The 22,453-nt window shown below is 43.3% G+C and overlaps 1 protein-coding gene across 2 annotated transcripts in view; it reads right to left on the reverse strand.

Moving 5' to 3' along the window:
- ERCC6L2 (ERCC excision repair 6 like 2) overlaps nt 1-21,291 on the reverse strand; it is a 167,358-nt gene extending 146,067 nt beyond the window's left edge. For both annotated transcript variants that reach the window (XM_040355475.1, XM_040355476.1), the window contains exons 1-3: nt 20,941-21,291; nt 17,001-17,425; nt 10,788-10,910 (exon numbers count right to left, since the gene is read on the reverse strand). In XM_040355475.1, the coding sequence (XP_040211409.1) occupies nt 10,788-10,910; nt 17,001-17,425; nt 20,941-20,968 (576 nt within the window). In that variant the 5' untranslated portion in view covers nt 20,969-21,291. The remainder of the gene's footprint in view (nt 1-10,787; nt 10,911-17,000; nt 17,426-20,940) is intronic.
- Nucleotides 21,292-22,453: the final 1,162 nt, after the last annotated feature.

Below are 22,453 nucleotides of genomic sequence, written 5' to 3' on the forward strand. Positions count from 1 at the left end.
GGGATTTTTTTTTTTTACCTTTACAACCCCTTTAAGATAAAAAAAAAAAAACACCTTGCTGTGTCCGCCCCCCCAGCCCCCTGCTTTACTTACCTGAGCCCCGAATTTCCATGGGCACGATCCTGCGTCGCTCTCGCCGCGGCTTCTCGGCTCTTCATTGGATAAATTGATAGCAGTGCAGCCATTGGCTCCCGCTGCTGTCAATTTAAATCCAATGATGCGGGCGCTGGGGGGGGGGGGGCGACTCATACACTCGGCGGCTATGGAAGTTGAGTGTATCACACAGCAGCACGCCCGCACGGTAACCCCCTTGGGAGAGAGCTTCACAGAGGGGGTTACCCATTGCGGGGAGGAGCCGCAAGAGCCACTGTGGGACCCCAGAAGAGGAGGATTGGGGCCACTCTGCAAAACGAACTGCACAGTGGAGGTAAGTATAACTGAACTTATAGTATCACTTTAAAAGATGCAGATACTTTCTGTTTTACGAAAGCTTCTATCTACAGGTCTTAATCAGGAACAAAAAGCACTCCTGCCATGAACCATGCTAGCTTTCTGTGCCTTCAGGGTTAGTCATAGTGGTGCTATGGTAGAGGTGACCACAGACACAGCATGACTCAGATTCCCAAGCATTTAAAAAGAAGGGCAAATATAGACAAATTATTCAGTGTTTATTTTAGAAACTTGTCTCATTTGCATATTCCTAACCTTTACGGTCTCAGTATATGGAAAAAAAAAAAAACTAATTAGAAACAAGCGCATTCAGAAACATGCTCATTTGGAGCAGAATGTATCTTCATTTACATTAAGTTTAAATAAACATTATACAATTAAACAATTCCACACTTTGACACGACTTTGCCGTGCGACTTGGATGCAACTTGAAGCAATGCCTGTATAATCTTGAGGTCTATGGACCTCAAGTCGCATCAAACAATTGGACCAAAAGTAGTGCAGGGACTACTTTTAAGTCACACAGATATGAACGGTACTTATTGGAAATCATGGGGTGCGACTTATCATGTGACTGTGCAGTCGCAGGAAAAGTCCCACAAGTGTGAAAGGGTCTAACTCAGGAATGCCCAACCAGTGGCCTAGGGGCCACATGTGGCCCGCGGAGCCCTCTGATGTGGCCTGCGACCTCCTGCTCTGGGATGACAGGTTGGCAGCTTCATGTAAAGCGCCAACTCCTGCCACAGGTGGAGTGTTTCCAAATGCTCTCTGCCTGAGACAGCAACAGCTGTTGATACCTGAATGGAAGACTGTTATTAAAGGTAAGTTTAATACTAAAAATCACAGTGTATATATGGGCATACCTGTTCTGTAGTGGTTACTGGGCTGCTTTCAAACCGATCTGCAGGTGCAACGCAGAACACCTGCGGGTTACCTACACTGAGCCATAGACTTCTGTTACCTGGGTTGGTGCACTTCAGAAAGTGCACCACACTTGCAGGATATAATAGAAGTTTAAGTGCAGCTAAACCACAGGAAAGCCATAGGTGCACTACGCTGCACCCTCAGTGCGGGTATACCTCAGTGCATCAGTGTGAAAGCAGCAGGCCCCTTTGACACGATCAGTCTGACCCAATTGGACCCTTCGTTCACCTCTATTGAGCCACAGATGTAAACAGACTTGTGGCCGTTTACACCCACCTACTTCTAATTCGATCCGTTAAAAAAAAAAAAAACAGAAGGGGGGATCAGTCCCCATCCATCTGGGCAGATCGGATTGGAGGGCCAATATAGTCAAGTGTGCTGTGCCCCTGTCTTCTCTGCATATGCAGAGTGGACATTGACCTGTCATCTGCTTGCTCTGTTTATTGTGGCCCGCGACCGGTTACCAAGTCACTTAAGTGGCCCTCGCTCTTCAAAAGATTCGGCACCCTGGCCTAACTAAAAGATGAAATGCAAGGATGACATTGTATCAAAAGTCTAGTAGAAAAATTACCTGCAATGACATGGCATTTTCTAGAGTCAAGTTAATATTTTAAAGCCTATCCCCAGGCATGGGAAGCGATGATTATTCTCTTGGACAGAGGACAATGCTTGGGTTTAGGTAATGGCTACTAGTCTGAAGAACTTCCACAGGGAATATGTTTAGCTGTGATAAATCGGTCCTGGACGCAGTCAAATACATTTTTTCTAACCGCACAAAACCTCATGTAACGAAACCGACGCTAAACGCAGTGTGTGAATGTGGCCATAGGAAAGCATCGTCTCAGTTTAGGTGCGGTAGATAACTTCATCTATCCGCAGCTAAAAGCTGAATTCTATCTGCCCGTGTGAGGCACAAGCTCGTCTTCCTCAGGAAGTGTGTTGCTTCGAGCTTGTGCCATGCCGAAACGTCTAAATACAACTGCGTTCATCTTTCAAGACCCGTGAGTGCTGCTCTCTCTGCTGTGCACCCGGACCCATTTTTTTTTAATCCCTGATTTATGTGCAGTGGCAACCATTGGATATCAACGACTGTATGAGAGTATATATATTTTTTTGTATACTAGTGACGACGATCAGCGACTGATCGTGGGACTGCAATATTGCGACAAACAATCGGACACTGATGCCCTGTACACACGATCGGTTCATCCGATGAAAACGGTCTGATGGATTTTTTCATCAGCTATCCGATGAAGCTGACTTTCATCAGTCTTGCCTACACACCATCAGTTAAAAAAACAATCATGTCAGAACGCGTTGACGTAAAACACAACGACGTGCTGAGAAAAGTTCAATGCTTCCAAGAATGCGTCGACTTGATTCTGAGCATGCGTGGATTTTTAACCGATGGACATGCCCACAGACGATCGTTTTTTTCTATCGTTTTTTTAACCATCAGATAATTTTAAAACAAGTTCCTATTTTTTTCACCGATGGATAAAAAAACTATGGGTCCCACACACGATCGGTTCGTCTGATGAAAAACGGTCCATCAGACCGTTTTCATCAGATGAACCGATCGTGTGTACGCGGCATAACTGGCACTTTTGACAACTTGCAGGAACAAGTGACAAGAATACAGTGATCAGTGCGGAAAAAAAAAAAAAAAAACACTACCACTGCTTAGCCAGTGTATGTGCTGCTTTTACTAGGGGAAGAGATGGATTTTATTCCCTGCTTTGTAGGAACACAAAATCCATCCCTTACCCCCTGTCAGAATGGAGATCTGCCTTGTTTACACAGGCAGATCTTCGTTTTGTGTGTTTTACTGATGATCGGGGGGGATGCAGTGGACATCCAGTGCCCAGCAGCCTGCCATTGGAGCGGAATGCCCCCTGTGGACGGAAGTGCAGAATCACAAATATAGATAGATAGAGATTATATATAATATATATATATATATATATACACACACACACACACACACACACATACATATATACATATATACATACACACACACACACACACACACACACGTGATTCTGCACAGGAGTACCAGTAAATCTGCTATAGGGCGGCCTGGAAGTGGTTAAAATCACCACTTCTAGTCCATAGTCTTCTATCAGAAGGTTGGATGACCATGCAGGAGCACAATTTCTAGAGAGGGACAGTGCCTAAACAAAAAAATTTCATAGTAGGATCAGTAGGTATTATTTTATGGGAAGCTGCAGATTTACAAATATCGAAAATTACTTTTGAAATAGCATTAACACATGGAAGCTTATATGAAATTTTAGAGATTGGGATTCTTTATGGAAAAATATATATTTTTTGGTGAAACAATTAGGACAATCCTTCTGCTACACTGTGCTTCTCAGATGAACTGGCACATAAAATCCTGGCATCAGCAGGATACAAACCTCAAGCATGGCTGAAGATGAAAAAGTGCATCTCTAGCCGAGTTAAACCTTTAAAAAAAAAAAAGGCCCTAACTGCACTGCCAAGTACACAGGCTTGTGAATAATAACAACTTACATGCTGGGTAATTATTTTTTCCAGGTTCATCTGAATCCTCAGCTGCTGAGATAGATGCTATCGGAGATATGTCAGCAAAATAAACTAAATAGAACACTGGAACAATGGCACAATGTGCAATGAGCTGTAAAAAAAATACTGGCACAGCTTCAAAGGAAGCACACAGAGAGACACTGGCTGACCAGAAGAAACAGGCCACAGAAACTGGCATACAACCTGTTCTGTGGCAGTCCTCATTCATCAGCAGGATGGCTTTGTGAAGTAAAATGAAAAAAACAAAACAGCACAGATCACCCCAGGTCAAAGCAATACTACAATGTTAAAAGAGAAAAAGGTGCTCATGTCTAGAAAAGTAAAGGCACACAGTCTATAAAACAATCCATCAAATGTTTGTATACCCCTGGAAAAAGTTTAGTATTTAAATAGAAAAAAGTATACTGTATTTTATTAACTGACCAGGGAACCTAAAAAAATGTAAGTTACCAAAAAGTAGGACAACTGATAACAGACACAGATACTGCATACGGTACCTATACGTTTCCATAGGTGCATTTTACTTGCAGGTCATCTTAGGGTATTTAAAATATATCAAGTTCAGAAACTAATGTCAAGCATAGTTAGTTCCAATACTCTCCAAACATATTCTGAAATCAATGCATTTGTTATATGTACTAAGCTCCCACTAAGATCCAGTTAGAGAACCAAGGACAAGATATAAAAAAAAAAAAGGGGGGGGGTTTGATGTACTGTAAATGGTAATTTCAATATGTTTTAACCCCTGCATGCGCTAGCAAACCCCCTTAAAGTGGTTGTAAAGTCTCATTTTTTTCCAATAAAAATAGCATACATGTTATTTACCTGCCCTGTGTAATGGTTTTGCAAAGAGCAGCCCAGATCCTCCTTTTTTCGGGTTCCTCTTTGGCTCTCCTGGCCCCTCCCTCCTGTTGAGTGCCCCCACAGCAAGCAGCTTCCTATGGGGGCACCCAAGCTGAGTCACGCTCCCTGTGTCCATTCAAACATGGAGCACTGGTTGGGCTTTGCCCCCTCTCTGTCCTGATTGGTCAACTGACTTTGATTGACAGCAGTGAGAGCCAATGGCACTGCTGCTGTGTCTCAGCCAATCAGGAGGGAGAGTCCCAGAAGGCAGAGTCACTTGTGGACATTGCTGGACAGAGATGGGGCTCAGGTAAGTATTAGGGGTTGCTGGGATGGCTGCTGCACACAGAAGGCTTTTTATCTTAATGCATAGAATCATGGTGGATTTGATTTAAATCAAGTCGATTTATATCACTAGTAAAAAGGCTTGATTTAAATCATAATTTGTAGAGCAACTGTCATCTCTGTCCCGCAGCGGCTCCTCCTCTGACCCGCTGTTAACTCACTGACAATCCTATTCACTTTAATGGGACGGCTGGTGATGCGGCAGTGACAAAATGAGCGACGTGGTGGCAGCAGGTGACTGGATGCCCGCTAACAGGCGCTGCCATGATGGATCTGAAATGACAGGTGCTCTTTAAATGATAGCACTCATTCTTGCTGGCAGTTAAAATCTTTAATATTTGCAAACAAAATTATGATTTCCTATTTAGAATAAGCTGTCAGGTTAGTAAAACAGCGATATCAGAACTGATTCAATCATACAGTTTGTAGTGTACATAGATTTGTAAAAAAAATATGATAAAGGAATATTCCTGAATTTTGTTTTATCTCATGGTTACTGTGAAATTGTGTGAATGCATCAATGCAGCGCATGTTATCTCAGCTTGCAGAGCTTGGATTCATTGAATGAAATTTACCAACAATTTAAATATTGCAAAATATTCAGCCTCCTGCTCCATAAATAAGCTCCATTTTATGCAGAACAAACAAAATTATTAATGTATCTTAAATAGAAAACTATCCGTAGATAGATTTTTACTCCAAAAGCATTTACTAAAATACATTTACATTTATTAAAATACATTTGATAAAAATCAAAAAAATCTGATTTAAATCAAGAAAAACACTTTAAAAGCAGTGTTAATTTAGTCGACTAAAATACGACAAACAATTGAGATGACTAAAATACGACTAAAATTAAAATGCCATTTTGGTCAAAAGACTAAGAATAAAACAAAATTTTAATTTGACTTAAAAATTAATACTGGTCTGTAGTACATGTTCATACCTCAATACCATAAGTAATAACATATTAGATTTTTCACTTCAGCAGTATATAATGAGTTTGGAAATTGTGGAGAAATGTTAACTAATGCATTATAATTTAATTACACTCATTAGATTTTAGACAACTAAAATGAGCTTTAGTCAACAAAAATGTACTGGAGATTTTAGTCGACTAAAACGTAGGACATTTTAGTTGACTAAAATGTACTGGAGATTTAGTCAACTAAATACAACTAAAACTAAAACAATTGCAGAAGACTAAAGTGGGACTAAAACTAAAATGACATTTTAGTCCGAAGACTAAGACTAAAACTAAATCGAAACTTGCTGCCAAAATTAAAGGGCCCTTTCACACGGGTGGACCGTTCGGGTCTGCCTGTCAGTTTTTTAGGTGGACCTGAACGGGCGCTCTGTGCTCCTCTATGGAGCCACGGATGTCAGTGGTGACATGCCCGCTGACATCCGACCCGCTTCGATCCACCAAAGTGTGAAGGAGAAAAACCCTACTTTTCCATCCATCTGGCAGATCGGATCAGATGACAACGGACTCTATGGTCCGTCGTCATTCGATCCCCCATAGAGAAGAGCGGCGCTCTGACAGGTCGGTCCCTGCACAGTGTGCAGAGACAGACCTGTCATCTGCCTGCTCAGCGGGGATCGAAGAAGCGATCCCCGCTGAGCTAATGTGAAAGGGCCCTAACAAACACTGTTTAAAAGTTTGACAATTCTTTTGCTTTCTCCATGACTCAGAATCCAGAAATGTCAGTGCAGCACTTGATGAAAGATGCAAGGGTCTGTCAGGAGTCCAGAAACTCTGACCTTTTATACACACACACTAATTACAAGCAAACAGATCACAGGTGAGGATGGTTACCTTTAATAGCAATTCAAACCCTTTGCGTCAAATTGTGTACATGCTATCAGGCCAAAATCGCCAGGGTATGTAAACTTTTGACCAAAGTCATTTGGGTAGTTTCTGTTGTCATCATGATTTAAAAAGAGAAAATACAGTTGATTGATAATAAATGGCTTAAGCAAAACACTTAGGCCTCGTACACACGATAGGTTAACCAGAGGACAACGGTCTGATGGACCATTTTCATCGGTCAAAACCGATCGTGTGTGGGCCCCATAGGTTATTTAACCATCGGTTAAAAAAAGTCAACTTGCTTTAAATTTAACCGATGGATTCCTAACCGATAGGTCAAAACCGATCGTTCGTAGGCACAACCATCGGATAAAAACCTGTGCATGTTCAGAATCAAGTCGACGCATGCTTGGAAGCATTGAACTTCGTTTTTTTCAGAACGTCGTTGTGTTTTACGTCACCGCGTTCTGACACAATGGTTTTTTAACCGATGGTGTGTAGGCACGACGGACCATCAGTCAGCTTCATCGGTTAAACCGATGACAACGGTCCTTTAGACCGTTCTCATCGGATGGATCGATCGTGTGTACGAGGCTTAACAATGAGTGAAAGAAATTATTTTGTGGTATCATTCATATTCTCTGAAAAATGGTCAAGAAATCATAATTTCTGTGTAAACTTATGAGCACAACTGTATATATTACAAACCCAACTCCAAAAAAGCTGGGACACTATGTAAATTCTCCATAAAAACAGAATGCAATGTTCTGGGACATCTTTTTTGTATTTTTCATTTCAAGATGCGCCAAATACTTTTAATTAAAAGGTCTGGACTGCAGGCAGGCCAGTTAAGCACCCAGACTCTTCTACTAAAAAAGCCATGCTGTTGTCATAGATACAGTGTGCGGTTTAGCATTATCCTACTGAAATATGCAAGGCCTTCCCTGAAAAAGACATGGGGGCAGATCCACAGAGAGAGTACGCCGGCGTATCTACTGATACGCCGGCATACTTTCAAATTTCCCGCGTCGTATCGTTGTTTTGAATCCTCAAAACAAGATACGACCGCATCTGGGTTAGATCCGACAGCTCTAGTCGGCTTTTTTCGGCGTATAGTTAAAGCTACTATTTCGTGGCGTACTCAATGTTAAGTATGGCCGTCGTTCCCGCGTATAATAATTTTTTTTTTTTTTTCGCAAGTCGATCGTGAATCGGGATGGACGTAATTTACGTCCAGGTCAAAACCAATGACGTCCTTGCGACGTCATTTCGCGCAATGCACGGCGGGAAATTTAGGGGCGGCGCATGCGCAGTTCGTTCGGCGCGGGGACGCGCTTCATTTAAATGAAACATGCCCCCTACCCGCCCAATTTGAATTCCGCGCCGTTACGCCGCTTGAGATACACTACGCCGCCGTAACTTACGGCGGAAAAATCTTTATGTATTCGAACCAAAGCCAGGTAAGGTACGGCGGCGTATCGTATCTCAGATACGATGCGCCGGGGCAGATCTTTGTGGATCTGCCCCATTGTCTGAATGGGAGCATATGCGGCCCAAAAACCTGCATATATCTTTCAGCATTGATGGTGCCTTTGCAGATGTACAAGCTGCTCATTCCATACGCACTAATTCGCCCCCATACCATCAGAGATGCAAGCTTTTGAACTGAGTGCCAACAAGCTAGAAGGTCATTATCACATTTTAACTATTTGATATACTGTATTTTCTATTGTGAATAAAATATAGGTTTATGAGACTTGCATTTTGTTTTCAGGCCGGGTTTACACCATGAATCACAAAGGAACGCGTTGTGCCACACCAATATTAGTGCATGCACTACTTTAAAAAATGCATGATGAACAGAACACATATTACTACTGTATTATGCGATCCAGTGCAGGAAAACGCATTGTATTTGTGGTGTCAAGTTAACACTGACACCAGCTGCAGATCGCAAGTGAATGCGACACAGGAAACACGCATTGAACGCGTTTTTCCCTGCACCGCATGCTGGCCCTTAAAGTGGAGGTTCACCCACAAATGTTAATTTTTAACATTAGATTGATGCTCATTTTGTCTAGGGGAATCGGCTATTTTTTTTTAAAATCGAAGCTGTACTTACCGTTGTAGAGAGCGATCTTCTCCGCCGCTTCTGGGTATGGGCTGCGGGACTGGGCGTTCCTATTTTGATTGACAGTCTTCCGACAGGCTTCCGACGGTCGCATCCATCGTGTCACGATTTTCCGAAAGTAGCCGAACGTCGGTGCGCAGGCGCCGTATAGAGCCGCACCGACGTTCGGCTTCTTTCGGCTACTAGTGACGCGATGGATGCGACCGTCGGAAGCCTGTCGGAAGACTGTCAATCAAAATAGGAACGCCCAGTCCCGAAGACCATACCCGGAAGCGGCGGAGAAGATCGCTCTCTAAAACGGTAAGTACAGCTTCGATTTTAAAAAAACTAGCCGATTCCCCTAGACAAAATGAGCATCAATCTAAGGTTAAAAATTTTTTTTAGGGTGAACTCCCGCTTTAACCACCTCAATACTGGGCACTTTCGCCCCCTTCCTTCCCAGACAAATTTTCAGTTTTCAGCTCTCGCACTTTCAATGACAATTGCGCGGTCATGCAACATTTTACCCAAATAAAAATTTTATCATTTTGTTCACACAAATAGAGCTTTCTTTTGGTGGTATTTATTCACAACTCTAATATAAAATACAAGCGAAAAAATAGAGCGGAAATTTGGGAAAACATTTTTTTTTTCTTTATTCTATTTTAAAAAGAAATCCAATAAAATCTAATTTTGTCATAAATTTAAGCCAAAATGTATTCTACTACATGTTTTTAGTATAAAAAAAAATCCTGTTAAGTGTATAATTGGTTCAAGTGATCACGGACATATTTACGCAAATGATCATGTACAGATGTGCGCAGGTGATCACAACATATGTGTGCAAATGATCATTGGGACACATGATTTTACTGTTTTTACTATGTGGGGACATGTGTGTTTACTTGTGCGTTTTACATTGTAGGGACACTAGACTGGTAATCAGTGAGTAAAAAGCTGTAAAAAAAAAAAAAAAAGAGAAACAGCTCATACTCACTGATCACCAGCCGGCTGCAGCGATCCACTCTCCTTTCCTCACCAAAGACTTCTGTGTGAGGAGAGGAGAGCCGATCGCCTAGCAACCGGCTCTCTGTTTACATCACATGATGGCTGTGATTGGACACAGCCATCATGTGATCAGGAGAGCCAATGAGAGAGCCCTCCTGTCGATCTGAGATGCTCCTTGTCCGGGTGATCCCCCTCCTTCTGAGGAACGTTCCACTCAGGAGAGAGCGCCCACCCGGCCGTATATGTGCAGTGGCCGGGTGGGAAGTAGTTAATGTAGATTTAATTTCAATCATTTTTATTGAGTTTGCATACAGAAGGATACAGATAATTGAATTAGTACACTCTGCATACAGTAGAACTATCATCAAAGGATTACTAGTATGGGTATAATGCCAAATAGGAGTCAAATTAACCAGAACTTAGTAGGAATTAACATTATTAGTCATACGGTAGGCGTGTTGCTCCCTGTCCTGGACACCCCCCTGGGGGCCTTAATGTAGATTTAACACAGCATCCAAACTTTTGTGGATTTGGAGTTGTACAATAATGACAATTAAGTATAACAAGCAGGGTAAAATTGGAAAGTCACATCGAAATTACTTTCATATAATAACCTAAAAACGTAATGCACAAAAAAATACACTACAATCTGCTGTCAGCCAGAAGGTCACAGATCAAAGTGAACAAAAACAGAAACTCAATATTAAACTTAAGTGACAATACCTTTTTTGCGGATTCTGTAGAACATTTCTTCTTCATTGTTCTCAGTAAAAATTCAGGCATATTATTTTCAATATCCTCTCGTGTTCCTTTCTTATGTAGGACGGCAGCTAGAAAGGATATGACCTAAACCAAGAAGGCACATTAGTATTAGTGCAATGAAGAGGCTGTTACCCAGTTGGGTTGAACTATCAGCTACCAGAGAAGCCAACCCAGGAGGCAACAGCAAATCAGACAAACATTAGTCATCAGACTAGAAGTGACCCTTTACATTGGTGATAAGTATAGGTGTAAGATTAATTCATCATTGTATACTGCTTAAACGAACCCCATAGCAACATAAGGTGGAACCCTAGTTGAAAAGGGCTGACCTAAGGAAAAAGGTTTCTCCAAGCAAAAAGGACAACTCTGTAATCATTAACAAGGTTTTTGGTTAATCCAACAAGCGATCAAGTGGAATTCAAGCGGTTGTAAGGGGTATTTTTTTTACAGGTAATTAGAATGTTAAACATTTATACTTACTTGCTCTGTGCAGTGGTATTGCACAGAGCAGCCCCTTACCGCCTCTTCTGAAGTTCCTAGCAGGTGCTCTCCACTCCTCCTCCGAATGATCTTAAAAAGGAGAAGTCCAGCCTGAGCTTTTTAGGCTGGGCTTCTCCTATGGGTTACAGGAGTGCGATTTGTTTTGCACTCCTGTGACCCGTTTTCAGCAGAGAGTGGTCTGAAGTCCACTCTCCATTGACATCATTGAAATCAGTCCAGCCAGCACGCCATCCCGACTCTGGAAGTCTGGATCCGCCAGCTGCCTGGACTGAAGGCAGTCTCAGCCTCTCAGCAAGACACTGAGACAGTCGCTCCCCACCCCTCCCCAGCTCAGCGCTCCAATGAATGTGGAGGAGCAGAGCAGGAGAGATGCTGACTGACAGGCAGCAGATCCTTGCTTGAGGAGGTGAAAGAACCGAGCCATCTGCGATGTTCAGTGGCTCGGTTTCTTAGTGAAGAGGCAGCGGGGAACAGATGCAACATCGGTCTGATGCTGCATCCACCTATGCAAGTGTGAATAGGCAAAAAAAAAAAAACATACTTCACTTTTAATGCTTTTTTTACCCTGCTGTCCTGTGAGTGTACCTTATATTAAGAGTGACTATTTTAATACTATACTGCACTCAGATTGGCGCTACTCTCTCTTGCTTTCATGTCCACAGAGCCCCTTCTTACTCTGCAAAGCTGGCTGCCTATCTCCATTTAATTAACCACATCTTTTTGAATGGACTCTCCCTCAAACTTACCATCATAATATGTATTAAATAGAGCTGTGTGCTGAATTAACTCCTTATTCCTTGTGCCACACACCAGCAGCCAACCTACATAGCGCTCACCATATACATATACTTTCTCCACTCCTCCTCACCTGCGTGTGCCCCCATAGCAAGCGGGTACACTTCTGGGCCAGACTGTGTGCATTCAAAGACAGACCTAGCTTGGTTAGGCCCTACCCCCACTCCCTCCTCACAAAATTTGACTGAAGGCAGCAGAAACCAATAGCTTCCGCTGTCGCCTGAGTTCCCTCTGAAGGGAGAGAAGAGATGCAGCCAGGACAGAACTGGATCGAGAGGGGCTTCAGGTGTGTGTGCCACTTGTGCTAGGGAATGCATTAGGATAAAAAATATTTTTACTTTAGAGCCACTTGGAAGTATACCTACAGACAAAACTTTTTTTTTCTCATAGTGGAGAGGAATTAGAATACTTATGTATTTATTTCTGTCTGTCTGGGCCCCCAATCGCCTCCGGAGATCCAACCTCGCTATTTGTCTTGTTTACCGTGGTCATCAAACATAATGAAAGTGAAAGAAAACCCACCCCGTGGTACCCCTGTCCTCCATTCTATACACAATTGATGCAGTTATGCTGATGGAGAGGATGTTGTACACTTTGGGCCAGATCCTCAAACGAATTACGCCGGCGTATCTATGGATACGCCGCGTAATTTCAAAGTTCCCCCGTCGTATCTCTGTTTTGTATCCACAAAACAAGATACGACGGAATCTGGGCTCGATCCAACAGGCGTACGTCTTAGTACGCCGTCGGATCGTAGGTGCATATTTACGCTGGCCGCTAGGTGGCGTTTCCGTCGAATTCCGCGTCGAGTATGCAAATTCGCTAGATACGGCGATCCACGAATGTACGTCCGGCCGGCGCATTTTTTTACGTCGTTTGCGTTCGGCTTTTTCCAGCGTATAGTTACCCCTGCTATATGAGGCGTATCCTATGTTAAGTATGGCCATCGTTCCCGCGTCAAATTTTGAAAATGTTACGTCGTTTGCGTAAGTCGTTCGCGAATAGGGCTTTGCGTAGAATGACGTCACCGTCGTAAACATTGGCTTGTTCCGGTTTAACGTATTTTTTTAAACGTCGCCTATGGAGATTTTAAAGGGTAAAAGTTTGTCGCCATTCCACGAGCGGACGTCATTTTGAAGCATGACATGTTGGGTATCAATTTACTCGGCATAACATTATCTTTCATAATATTAAAAAAATGGGGATAACTTTACTGTTGTCTTATTTTTTAATTAAAAAAGTGTAATTTTTTCCCAAAAAAGTGCGCTTGTAAGACCGCTGCGCAAATACGGCGTAACAAAAAGTATTGCAACGATCGCCATTTTATTCTCTAGGGTGTTAGGATAAAAAATATATATAATGTTTGGGGGTTCTAATTAGAGGGAAGGAGATGGCAGTGAAAATTGTGAAAAATTACATTAGAATTGCTGTTTAACGTGTAATGCTTAACTTGTAATACCAACGGCCACCACCAGATGGCGCCAGCTTACACATCTGGTGGTAATAACTTGTAATACCAACGGCTCACCACCAGATGGCCCCCCTTCCAAGCCAAGGACCCTATTTCTAGTCACCGTGGCGACCTGGCGCCTGGGATTTGTCGAGCCCTGCATTAATTATAAGGATGGGCTCAGGTGTATTCACAACTCCATGTGCCTGCACCCGCCAGGAAGCTGGCACTCTGCAGCGTTAATCACAGGCAGCAGCTGCACAGATCGGGAAATGTCTCACTACCTGTGATTAGCACTGCGGAGTGTCAGCTTCCTGGCGGGTGCGGGCACGTGGAGTTGCAAACACGCCTGAGCTCATCCTTAATTACACAGGTTCTGTGGCCGATTAAGGTGGTAATTAACCACTTAAGGACCCCTTCACGCCGATATACGTCGGCAGAATGGCACGGCTGGGCACATCCACGTACATGTACGTGGCTCTTTAAAGCGGAGCTCCACCCTAAAGTGGAACTGCCGCTGATCGGAACCCTCCCCCCCTCCGGTGTCACATTTGACACCTTTCAGGGGGGAGGGGGTGCAGATACCTGTCTAAAGACAGGTATTTGCACCCACTTCCGGCCACACAGTCTCGGGCAGAATGTCACCTCCCGTCGCCCTCCCGTTGTGTTCTGGGAACACTCGGCTCCCAGTACACATCGGGAGCCAACGGCAGGCGCAGCGCGACTCGCGCATGCGCCGTAGGGAACCGGGAAGTGAAGCCGGAGTGCAGACTGCGGACGGCGCTGGACTCCAGGACAGGTAAGTGTCCCAATATTAAAAGTCAGCAGCTGCAGTATTTGTAGCTGCTGGCTTTTTATTTTATTTTTTTTAGCGCACATCCTCTTTAAGCCCAGCCGTGGGGTCGCGCGCGCACCCCCGGCGCTCTCCCGTGACCCGGTCCGAAGCTCCGTGACCACGGCCGCGGGACTCGCGGACCCGATCGCCGCTGGAGTCCCGCGATCGGTCCCCGGAGCTGAAGAACGGGGAGAACTGTATGTAAACACAGCTTCCCCGTTCTCCACTGTGGCGGCGTCATCGATCGTGTGATCCCTTTTATAGGGATACACAATCGATGACATCACACCTACAGCCACACCCCCCTACAGTTGTAAACACACTTGAGGTCACACATAACCCCATCAATGCCCCCTGTGGTTAACTCCCAAACTACAACTGTCATTTTCACAGTAAACAATGCATTTTAAATGCATTTTTTGCTGTGAAAATGACAATGGTCCCAAAAATGTGTCAAAATTGTCCGAAGTGTCCACCATAATGTCGCAGTCACGAAAAAAATAGCTGATCGCCGCCATTAGTAGTAAAAAATAAAAATGAAAAAAAATGCAATAAAACTATCCCCTATTTTGTAAACGCTATAAATTTTGCGCAAACCAACCGATAAACGCTTATTGCGATTTTTTTTTACCAAAAATAGGTAGAAGAATACGTATCGGCCCAAACTGAGGGAAAAAAAATTAAGTTTTATATATTTTTGGGGGATATTATAGAAAAAAGTAAAAAAATATTGTTTTTTTTTCAAAATTTTCGCTCTATTTTTGTTTATAGCGCAAAAAATAAAAACCGCAGAGGTGATCAAATACCACCAAAAGAAAGCTCTATTTGTGGGGAAAAAAAGGACGCCAATTTTGTTTGGGAGCCACGGCGCAATCGTCAGTTAAAATGAAGCAGTGCCGAATCGCAAAAAGGGGAAAGGTCCTTTAGCTGCATTTTGGTCCGGGTCTTAAGTGGTTAAACTCACTTGGTTCCTTATCTGCATTAAACTAGCCTCCATTAAATTAAACCTGTGTGTTCAGGTTTAAAGTGATGCAATGGCAACCCTAATCGACCTCCACCCAAAACTAATCACTGTCTTTGTTTAAAAAAAAAAAAAACATTCTAACTTAACTGCCTAAAATACTCGCCTATAGAAGCAGTCACAAGATGCTCTGGGTCCGGAATCTTTTTTTTTTTTATTATACATGAGGAGAGTTCTAACTCAAATGTCCAAGTCACTGACCGGATGATGTGTACTTTACCTATTGGATGTCCAGCATCGAGAATTAGGGAGACATTTACTAAAACTGGAGCACTGAGAATCTAGTACAGCTGGGCATGGTAGCCAATCAGCTTCTAACTTCAGCTTGTTCAAATAAGCTTCGACAATAAAACCTGCAAGTTGATTGGTTACTATTTAGAACTGCACCAGATTTTATAGACTCCAGGTTTAGTAAATCTCATACAAAATGACATCAGGAGGAGGCAACCAGTGTACTGCAGCACTGGATCCATCAGATGTGACTCCCGGAAGTGGCAGTGGTAAGCGACAAGACTGGGAGACCTAGGGGAGCATATAAAAAAAACTTCTCAAAGTATTTGGGGGGAAAAAAATGCTAAATAGGTGAGAGAGGGACAGTAGGGAGGGATGAGAAGGGAGAAACGTCTTGCTTCACCTTCAGTAAGTTGTCATTAAAAAAATCCCACCCCTCTGATGCATCTTGTCCCTATTTTTCCTATGGATATAGATATATACACACTCATGGTGGGGGGGGGGGGGGGGAGGGAGAGAGAGAGAGAGAGAGAGAGAGAGAGAGAGAGAGAGAGAGAGAGAGAGAGAGAGAGAGAGAGAGAGAGAGAGAGAGAGAGAGAGAGAGAGAGAGAGAGAGAGAGAGAGAGAGAGAGAGAGAGAGAGAGAGAGAGAGAGAGAGAGAGAGAGAGAGAGAGAGAGAGAGAGAGAGAGAGAGAGAGAGAATGAATATGAACTGTGCATGTGCGGTCTTTGAATAGCAACAACACTTATGTCGTTGTGCTTATTCAAAGGCCACACTCCTATTGCTGATGGGAGAGCATCCAACACTGGAGTGTCTACTGGGGCCCCTTGATTGAATGGGCTGTTTTTTGATCAATCACAATTAGAATGAGCTGTTTTATGCAAAAATTTACTAACTCTTTAAACCCATCTTGGAACCATCGCCATTCCCAAAGAGTGCAGCAATTAGTAGCACCTAATAAGGCATTTTTTAAATGCAGCTCAAAGAAACACATGAACAAGGAAAATAAAAAATCCAGAGATTGTCATCTATCATTTTTATAGTCCCATATTCGACATACTAGAATCAATATCTCACAATATTTATATATGTAAATAGTAAATGTTCTGAGAGAATATGAATTCTGCCACTGCTAAATTGCCCTTGTCAGGCTGTTATTGTTTCAATAACTTCAGTAAACCCAGAGTAACTGAGTAGGAATACATACAGTATAGCATATCAGGGGTTGTAAAGTTATTCAGATTTTCTCATCTGCATGCTTATTCTGGGTCAGTGATCCCCATAAATATCAGCAATGGCAGTTCCCATATTTCCCTCAGTAGAAAGAAGTAGAAAAATACCTGTATTGTCTTCCCAAGCCCCATGTCATCGCCAAGGATGCATCCAGTTGAACGTGTGTAGTGCTCATACAGGAATCGAATACCATCTCTTTGATAGTCACGTAAATACCTATTAATAGTATAAGGCACAAAGACTCCACTATTTGATAGTGGGAAATTTGCAACAGGAGCTGCAGGTCTCCGATCTGGGAAATATGGTTTTTCCAGGTCCTCATCATCAAAAATAGAAGTGTTCCAGGAATTACTGTTGCCATGGGATTTGCGGAGATGTCTGAGTGGTACTTTCCTCTCTGTTGTATCCATAAATGAAACCACTGCATAGGATAGATCGTCTTCCTTATGCTGAATGGACTTCACCACAGCTTCTTTAAGCTCACCATTATCCAAGTAAGGTGCCAAACACTTCTCATCAATACGCCACACGCCTAGAAAACCACATGAAAGTGAAAGATGTAAATAATAAGTACCAATATCAATCACAAAATGTGTTTTTCGAAATGTGAGTACAATATGTTAACGATACATTTTCTGCAGGTGCACCATAATGAAGTTTCATTATTATGTGAATGCATTATTATAGATTAAATGGGAAACTACTAAAATTATTTATAGTTTACTGATGCCTTAGCTTTGAAACAATCATCTAACCTATTCTGTCCTATCCAATGGTCAATATTGTTAAAGGCCAACTAAGCCCAAAGAGATAGTTACATCCAGCATTGCTGCTGGTTAGCTGAATCTCATGTAAGCCTCATATATCCACTGTTCCACTCAATTGTGGTTGACAGTGTCAATCTTCCCCAATGGAAACTCCAAAACCTTTATTATTAACTTCACAATAAACTTAATTTTCACGTTTTAGGCCGGGTACATACATATGCTGCCGTGGGTTCACGTCTGGGGTCTGTTAAGGATGAGCTCCGGCACGTTCGCAAAGTCCACGTGCAGAGCCCGCCAGGAAGTCAGCACTGCGCTGCGCTAATCACAGGCAGTGAGACATTGTCCCGATGCCCAGCTGCAGAGATCAGGTCTGAATTTTTGCCTGAATCCGCACCTGAACCAGACCCAAAACACGCACAGGACCCTTTTGCAATCCACTCCAAGGTCACCCTGGACCTGTGTGAACCGGCTCCATGAAAGTTGGCCACACTCACCTGTCATGCGAATTTGATGCGGGTGTCCCTGCAATTCACACATATAAGAACCCAGCCTCAAAGTTCACTCTAATGAGAAAATTATGTCTGTTGCCAATGCTGTCTCACTGATATCTGCTTGTGCTTGGCTTTAAAGCTGAACTCCACATATGATTTTTAATGCATGACTACATTTGTCCAGCTTGGACCAATGCAAGTATGCATATCTCACGCCTAAGGAATTGCTGTTGAAGCTGACAACCACTGTACTAGTTAGAATTAGAACTACTACAGTAATTGCTGCAATTTTCTAGGTCCTGTGCCAATTGACTGTCCCACTGCATACTGACCTAAGGGGGCATTCACACTGCACTGCTGCCATTTACAGAACGCCTATGTATTCTTTTTCCATTGTATTTTAATGATGTTCTCTGATTGGATGAGGTGGAGAGGGAGCTGACTTCACTGGGTTTCAAGTCTATTAGTTCTGAGTTGCAAACCCCCAAACAAGAATGCAGAATATGAGTGGCAGAAACGCATTATAATTCCTCATCAACACCATATCAAATTAGTGCTGCTCCAAGCCTACAGTGTAAGTCGCCCAGGTTTACACTCTGTGTTCAGGTGCTGGCAGAAATAGAGAGCCTCTTACTCCAAAATGTATTATAGCATACAGATACCTGTCATAGACGTGGTAGACCACTAGATGGCGCTAACGGCGGGCGCAAGCAATAGAGGTAATGGCGCACCAGCGCACACGGGAGCGCGTGTTCACGGCACATCGGTGCGCACGGGCATGCGCAATTGCGGCAACGGGGCGCGGGCACATACTGACGCCATTTTGGCGCCAGTTCAGGCTATTTAATGGGGCTCATCCTATAGCCTCTTGCTGCTCGGTCTTCAGCGTTCCTGTTACCCACCCGATACCTATTACCTGATTGACTTCTGTTCCCGTGTACCCAGCTTGTCTCTGATCCTTCTGACCTCCGCCTGCCCTGACCTCTGGCTTGTCTGACGCTGCTCCTGCCTTATCCTCCAAACTGGTTGCTGCCCGCCCGTTACTGATCCGGCTTGAACCACAACTCCGCTACTGCTTCCTCCTTGTACCTGATCCGCCCGCCTGTGTCCGACCTGGCCTGCCTGACCCTGCCTGTACCAGTACTACAGTACACCTCCCTCCTGCTGACTGTTTCCAGTTACCTGCACCAAGCTCCTGCTACCTGTCACCTTGCTGACTCCGGTTACCTGCACCAAGCTCCAGCTGTCTACTGTCCTACTGTCCCAGCATCACCGACATCTTTCTGGAGTCTACAGGAGACCACCGCAGTTCCTGCACAGCATTCTTGCCAGGCGCTCGTGCGACTCTGAACTCCAGTGCTCCCTGTCTACTCTACCAGGGGTTCCAGAGTCAGGGGAGCAAGAGAGGCTGCTCCCTGCACGTCAGGCTCTGCTCTGTACCAGGTACGTGACAATACCTCTGCACAATGTATTCCACTCCAATGTAAAATTAATGAAAAATTAGCTGCAGCCCAGATCATCGGTCAAGCCCCTCTGACATGTTTCACCCACATTGGGGTTAATCTAAGAATAACCCCAATGTGGGCGAAACATAGAGGGCTGGGATCATGAGCTGAAGCTAGTTTTTCAGGCAAAAATTCGGACCTGAACCAGTGAACAGACATGCACCTGGCTCAAGGCATGAACCCATGGCAGCACATATGTGTACCCGGACTAAAAAGTGAAAATAAAGGTTATAGTGAAGTTAATAATGAAGGCTCATTTGTTTTGTAGCTTCCATCGGGGAAGATTGACACTGTCAACCACAATTGAGTGGAACAGTGGATATAGGATGCTTGCATGAGATTCAGTTAGTCTTAGCTAATCTTAGATTAACCCGAATGTGGGTAAAACATGTCAGAGGGGTGTAATCGATGGGCTGGGATCTAAACTGAAGCCGGTTTTTCCATTCGCCTTACATTAGAGTTGAACACAGCGTGCGGTGGTATCTGCATGCTATATAATACCTCATTCGTTTACCTGTCCTGGGTTAGTGACCCAGACAGTAATGAAGCCAAATAATCAGCATGACAGCCAGAGAACTCAATTTCCTGAAAGCAGAGGTCAGTAATGGAAGCATACACATTTCTTCCTTGACAAGTTCCTTTTAAGAGATCAGAGGGCTAGACTTTCTGGCAATGTTTTTATAGCTGCTTGTGCTATAGTTGTCGTGGCGACAACTGTACCCCTAGTTTCTTCTCTAGGTGTCACTGGAACAGGAAGTGCAGGAAAATCTTACCAATTTAGTCACAGACAAAAATATAAATCTGCAGAAAACTGACTGGAGTTAGGCTGTAAGGCAACCAAAGTAAATGTATATGTAAATATACTCTATGTATAGAGCCAAGCAAGAATGACAGGTGATTTTACACCGGCCATATACAACTTGAATGTCATCCGTTGTCTGAGCAGATTTGTGGGGCGCTTGCAGAGCAGCCCCATTCACTTGAAAGCAACAGGGGGCATATTTCTTACCGCAGCAAGTGTACATGCCCAGTTGTTGCCACTGCAGCTGAAGCATGGCACAAAGTTGGGTTTTTCCACACCTCGAACGTTGGTGAGAAGAAGCCCAAATGTCACTCAGATCAGTGAAGTTAGAGAAATGTCAGAAATCCTTATCTGTGCAATTGTTCCATGTCATGATGGTCAGTCACACAATTACAGAGGGACAGATCACTAATTGCAGCCTCCTTCTCTCATGTCAGGTTTCCTTTCTTTCTAATAAACAGAATGTTGGTAAATCTACTTGCCTGATCCATCCATGTTTACAGGGTCCATACTTCAACTATGGCTATGTGACACACAGCCCCCAAACTTCTAATACAGCAATGCAGATCTGTAGGATGGGACTTGGTACAGTCATATTGTCAGCAAATGTCCAGTCATTCTATAGGCACTGCAGCAACACAACGAAGTTTGGCCAGCAGATGGACTGCATGCAATAAACTCTCTGTATACATGACGGTTTCCTTCTTCTATACATTGCTTTTGTTACTTATTGTCCAAAATGAGAGAATACAGCTCCCCTCCAGCACACACACACACTTCCTATCCCGAGCAGCCAATGTTTTGCTTCCTCTGTGCTCCTTTCCTCCTTGCATAGGCTGAGGTAAAACTAGCTTTTACTTTCACTTTCATATTCCGCACTTTCGCCATTTATTGAACGAGACTGGCGATGCTCAAGCCTTTGCAAGGGACCTTTCAGAAAATAATTAATGTTTCACAGCCTCCAAAAATGCAGGTTTATTTTAAAGGAATATTATAAAGAAGAATAGCGATTTTTAGACTAACTATGAAAAGAGCTGATCTGTAATCCAAGAACGTTGCTGCATGTGAAGCCTTTGATTATGTTCAGTACTATGAGTGAGGCTGTGTTTCTGTATTGCTTTTGTTGCAAAAAAATATAAAAATCTGTGTGTATGTATGTATATATATATATATATATATATATATATATATATATATATATATATATATATATATACACACACACATAGATAGATAGATAGATAGATAGATAGATAGATAGATAGATAGATAGATAGATAGATAGATAGATATTTACCACTTCACCCCCGGAAGATTTGGCTGCTGAGTGACCAGGCCATTTTTTTGCGATTTGGCACTGCGTCGCTTTAACTGACAATTGCACGGTTGTGCGGCACTGCACCAAAACAAAATTGGTGTCCTTTTTTTCCCACAATTAGAGCTTTCTTTTGGTGATATTTGATCATCTCTGAGGTTTTTTTTTTTTTTTTTTGCACTACTAACAAAAAATAGCACCGATTTAAAAAAAACCACAAAGGGGCAGATTCACAAAGATCTGCCCCGGCGCAGCGTATCTGAGATACGCTACGCCGCCGTAACTTCCTTTTTTTGGTTTGAATCCTGGAAGAATTTGTGCCATAAGTTACGGCGGCGTAGTGTATCTCTCGCGGCGTAACGGCGCCTAATTCAAATCGGCGAGTAGGGGGGCGTGTTTAATTTAAATGAAGCGCGTCCCAGCGCCGAACGAACTGCGCATGCGCCGTTCCTAAATTTCCTGCTGTGCATTGCGCTAAATGACGTGGCAAGGACGTCATTGTTTTGACGTGGACGTAAATTACGTCCAGCCCGATTCACGGACGACTTACGCAAATGAAAAAAAAAATTCTAATTAAACGCGGGAACGACGGCCATACTTAACATAGCAGGTTTAACTATACGCCACGAAACAGCAGCTTTAACTATACGCGGGAAAAAGCCGACTAGAGACGACGTAAA

This window comes from Rana temporaria, chromosome 1, assembly GCF_905171775.1.
Source record: "Rana temporaria chromosome 1, aRanTem1.1, whole genome shotgun sequence".
NCBI classification, from domain to species: Eukaryota; Metazoa; Chordata; class Amphibia; order Anura; family Ranidae; genus Rana; species Rana temporaria.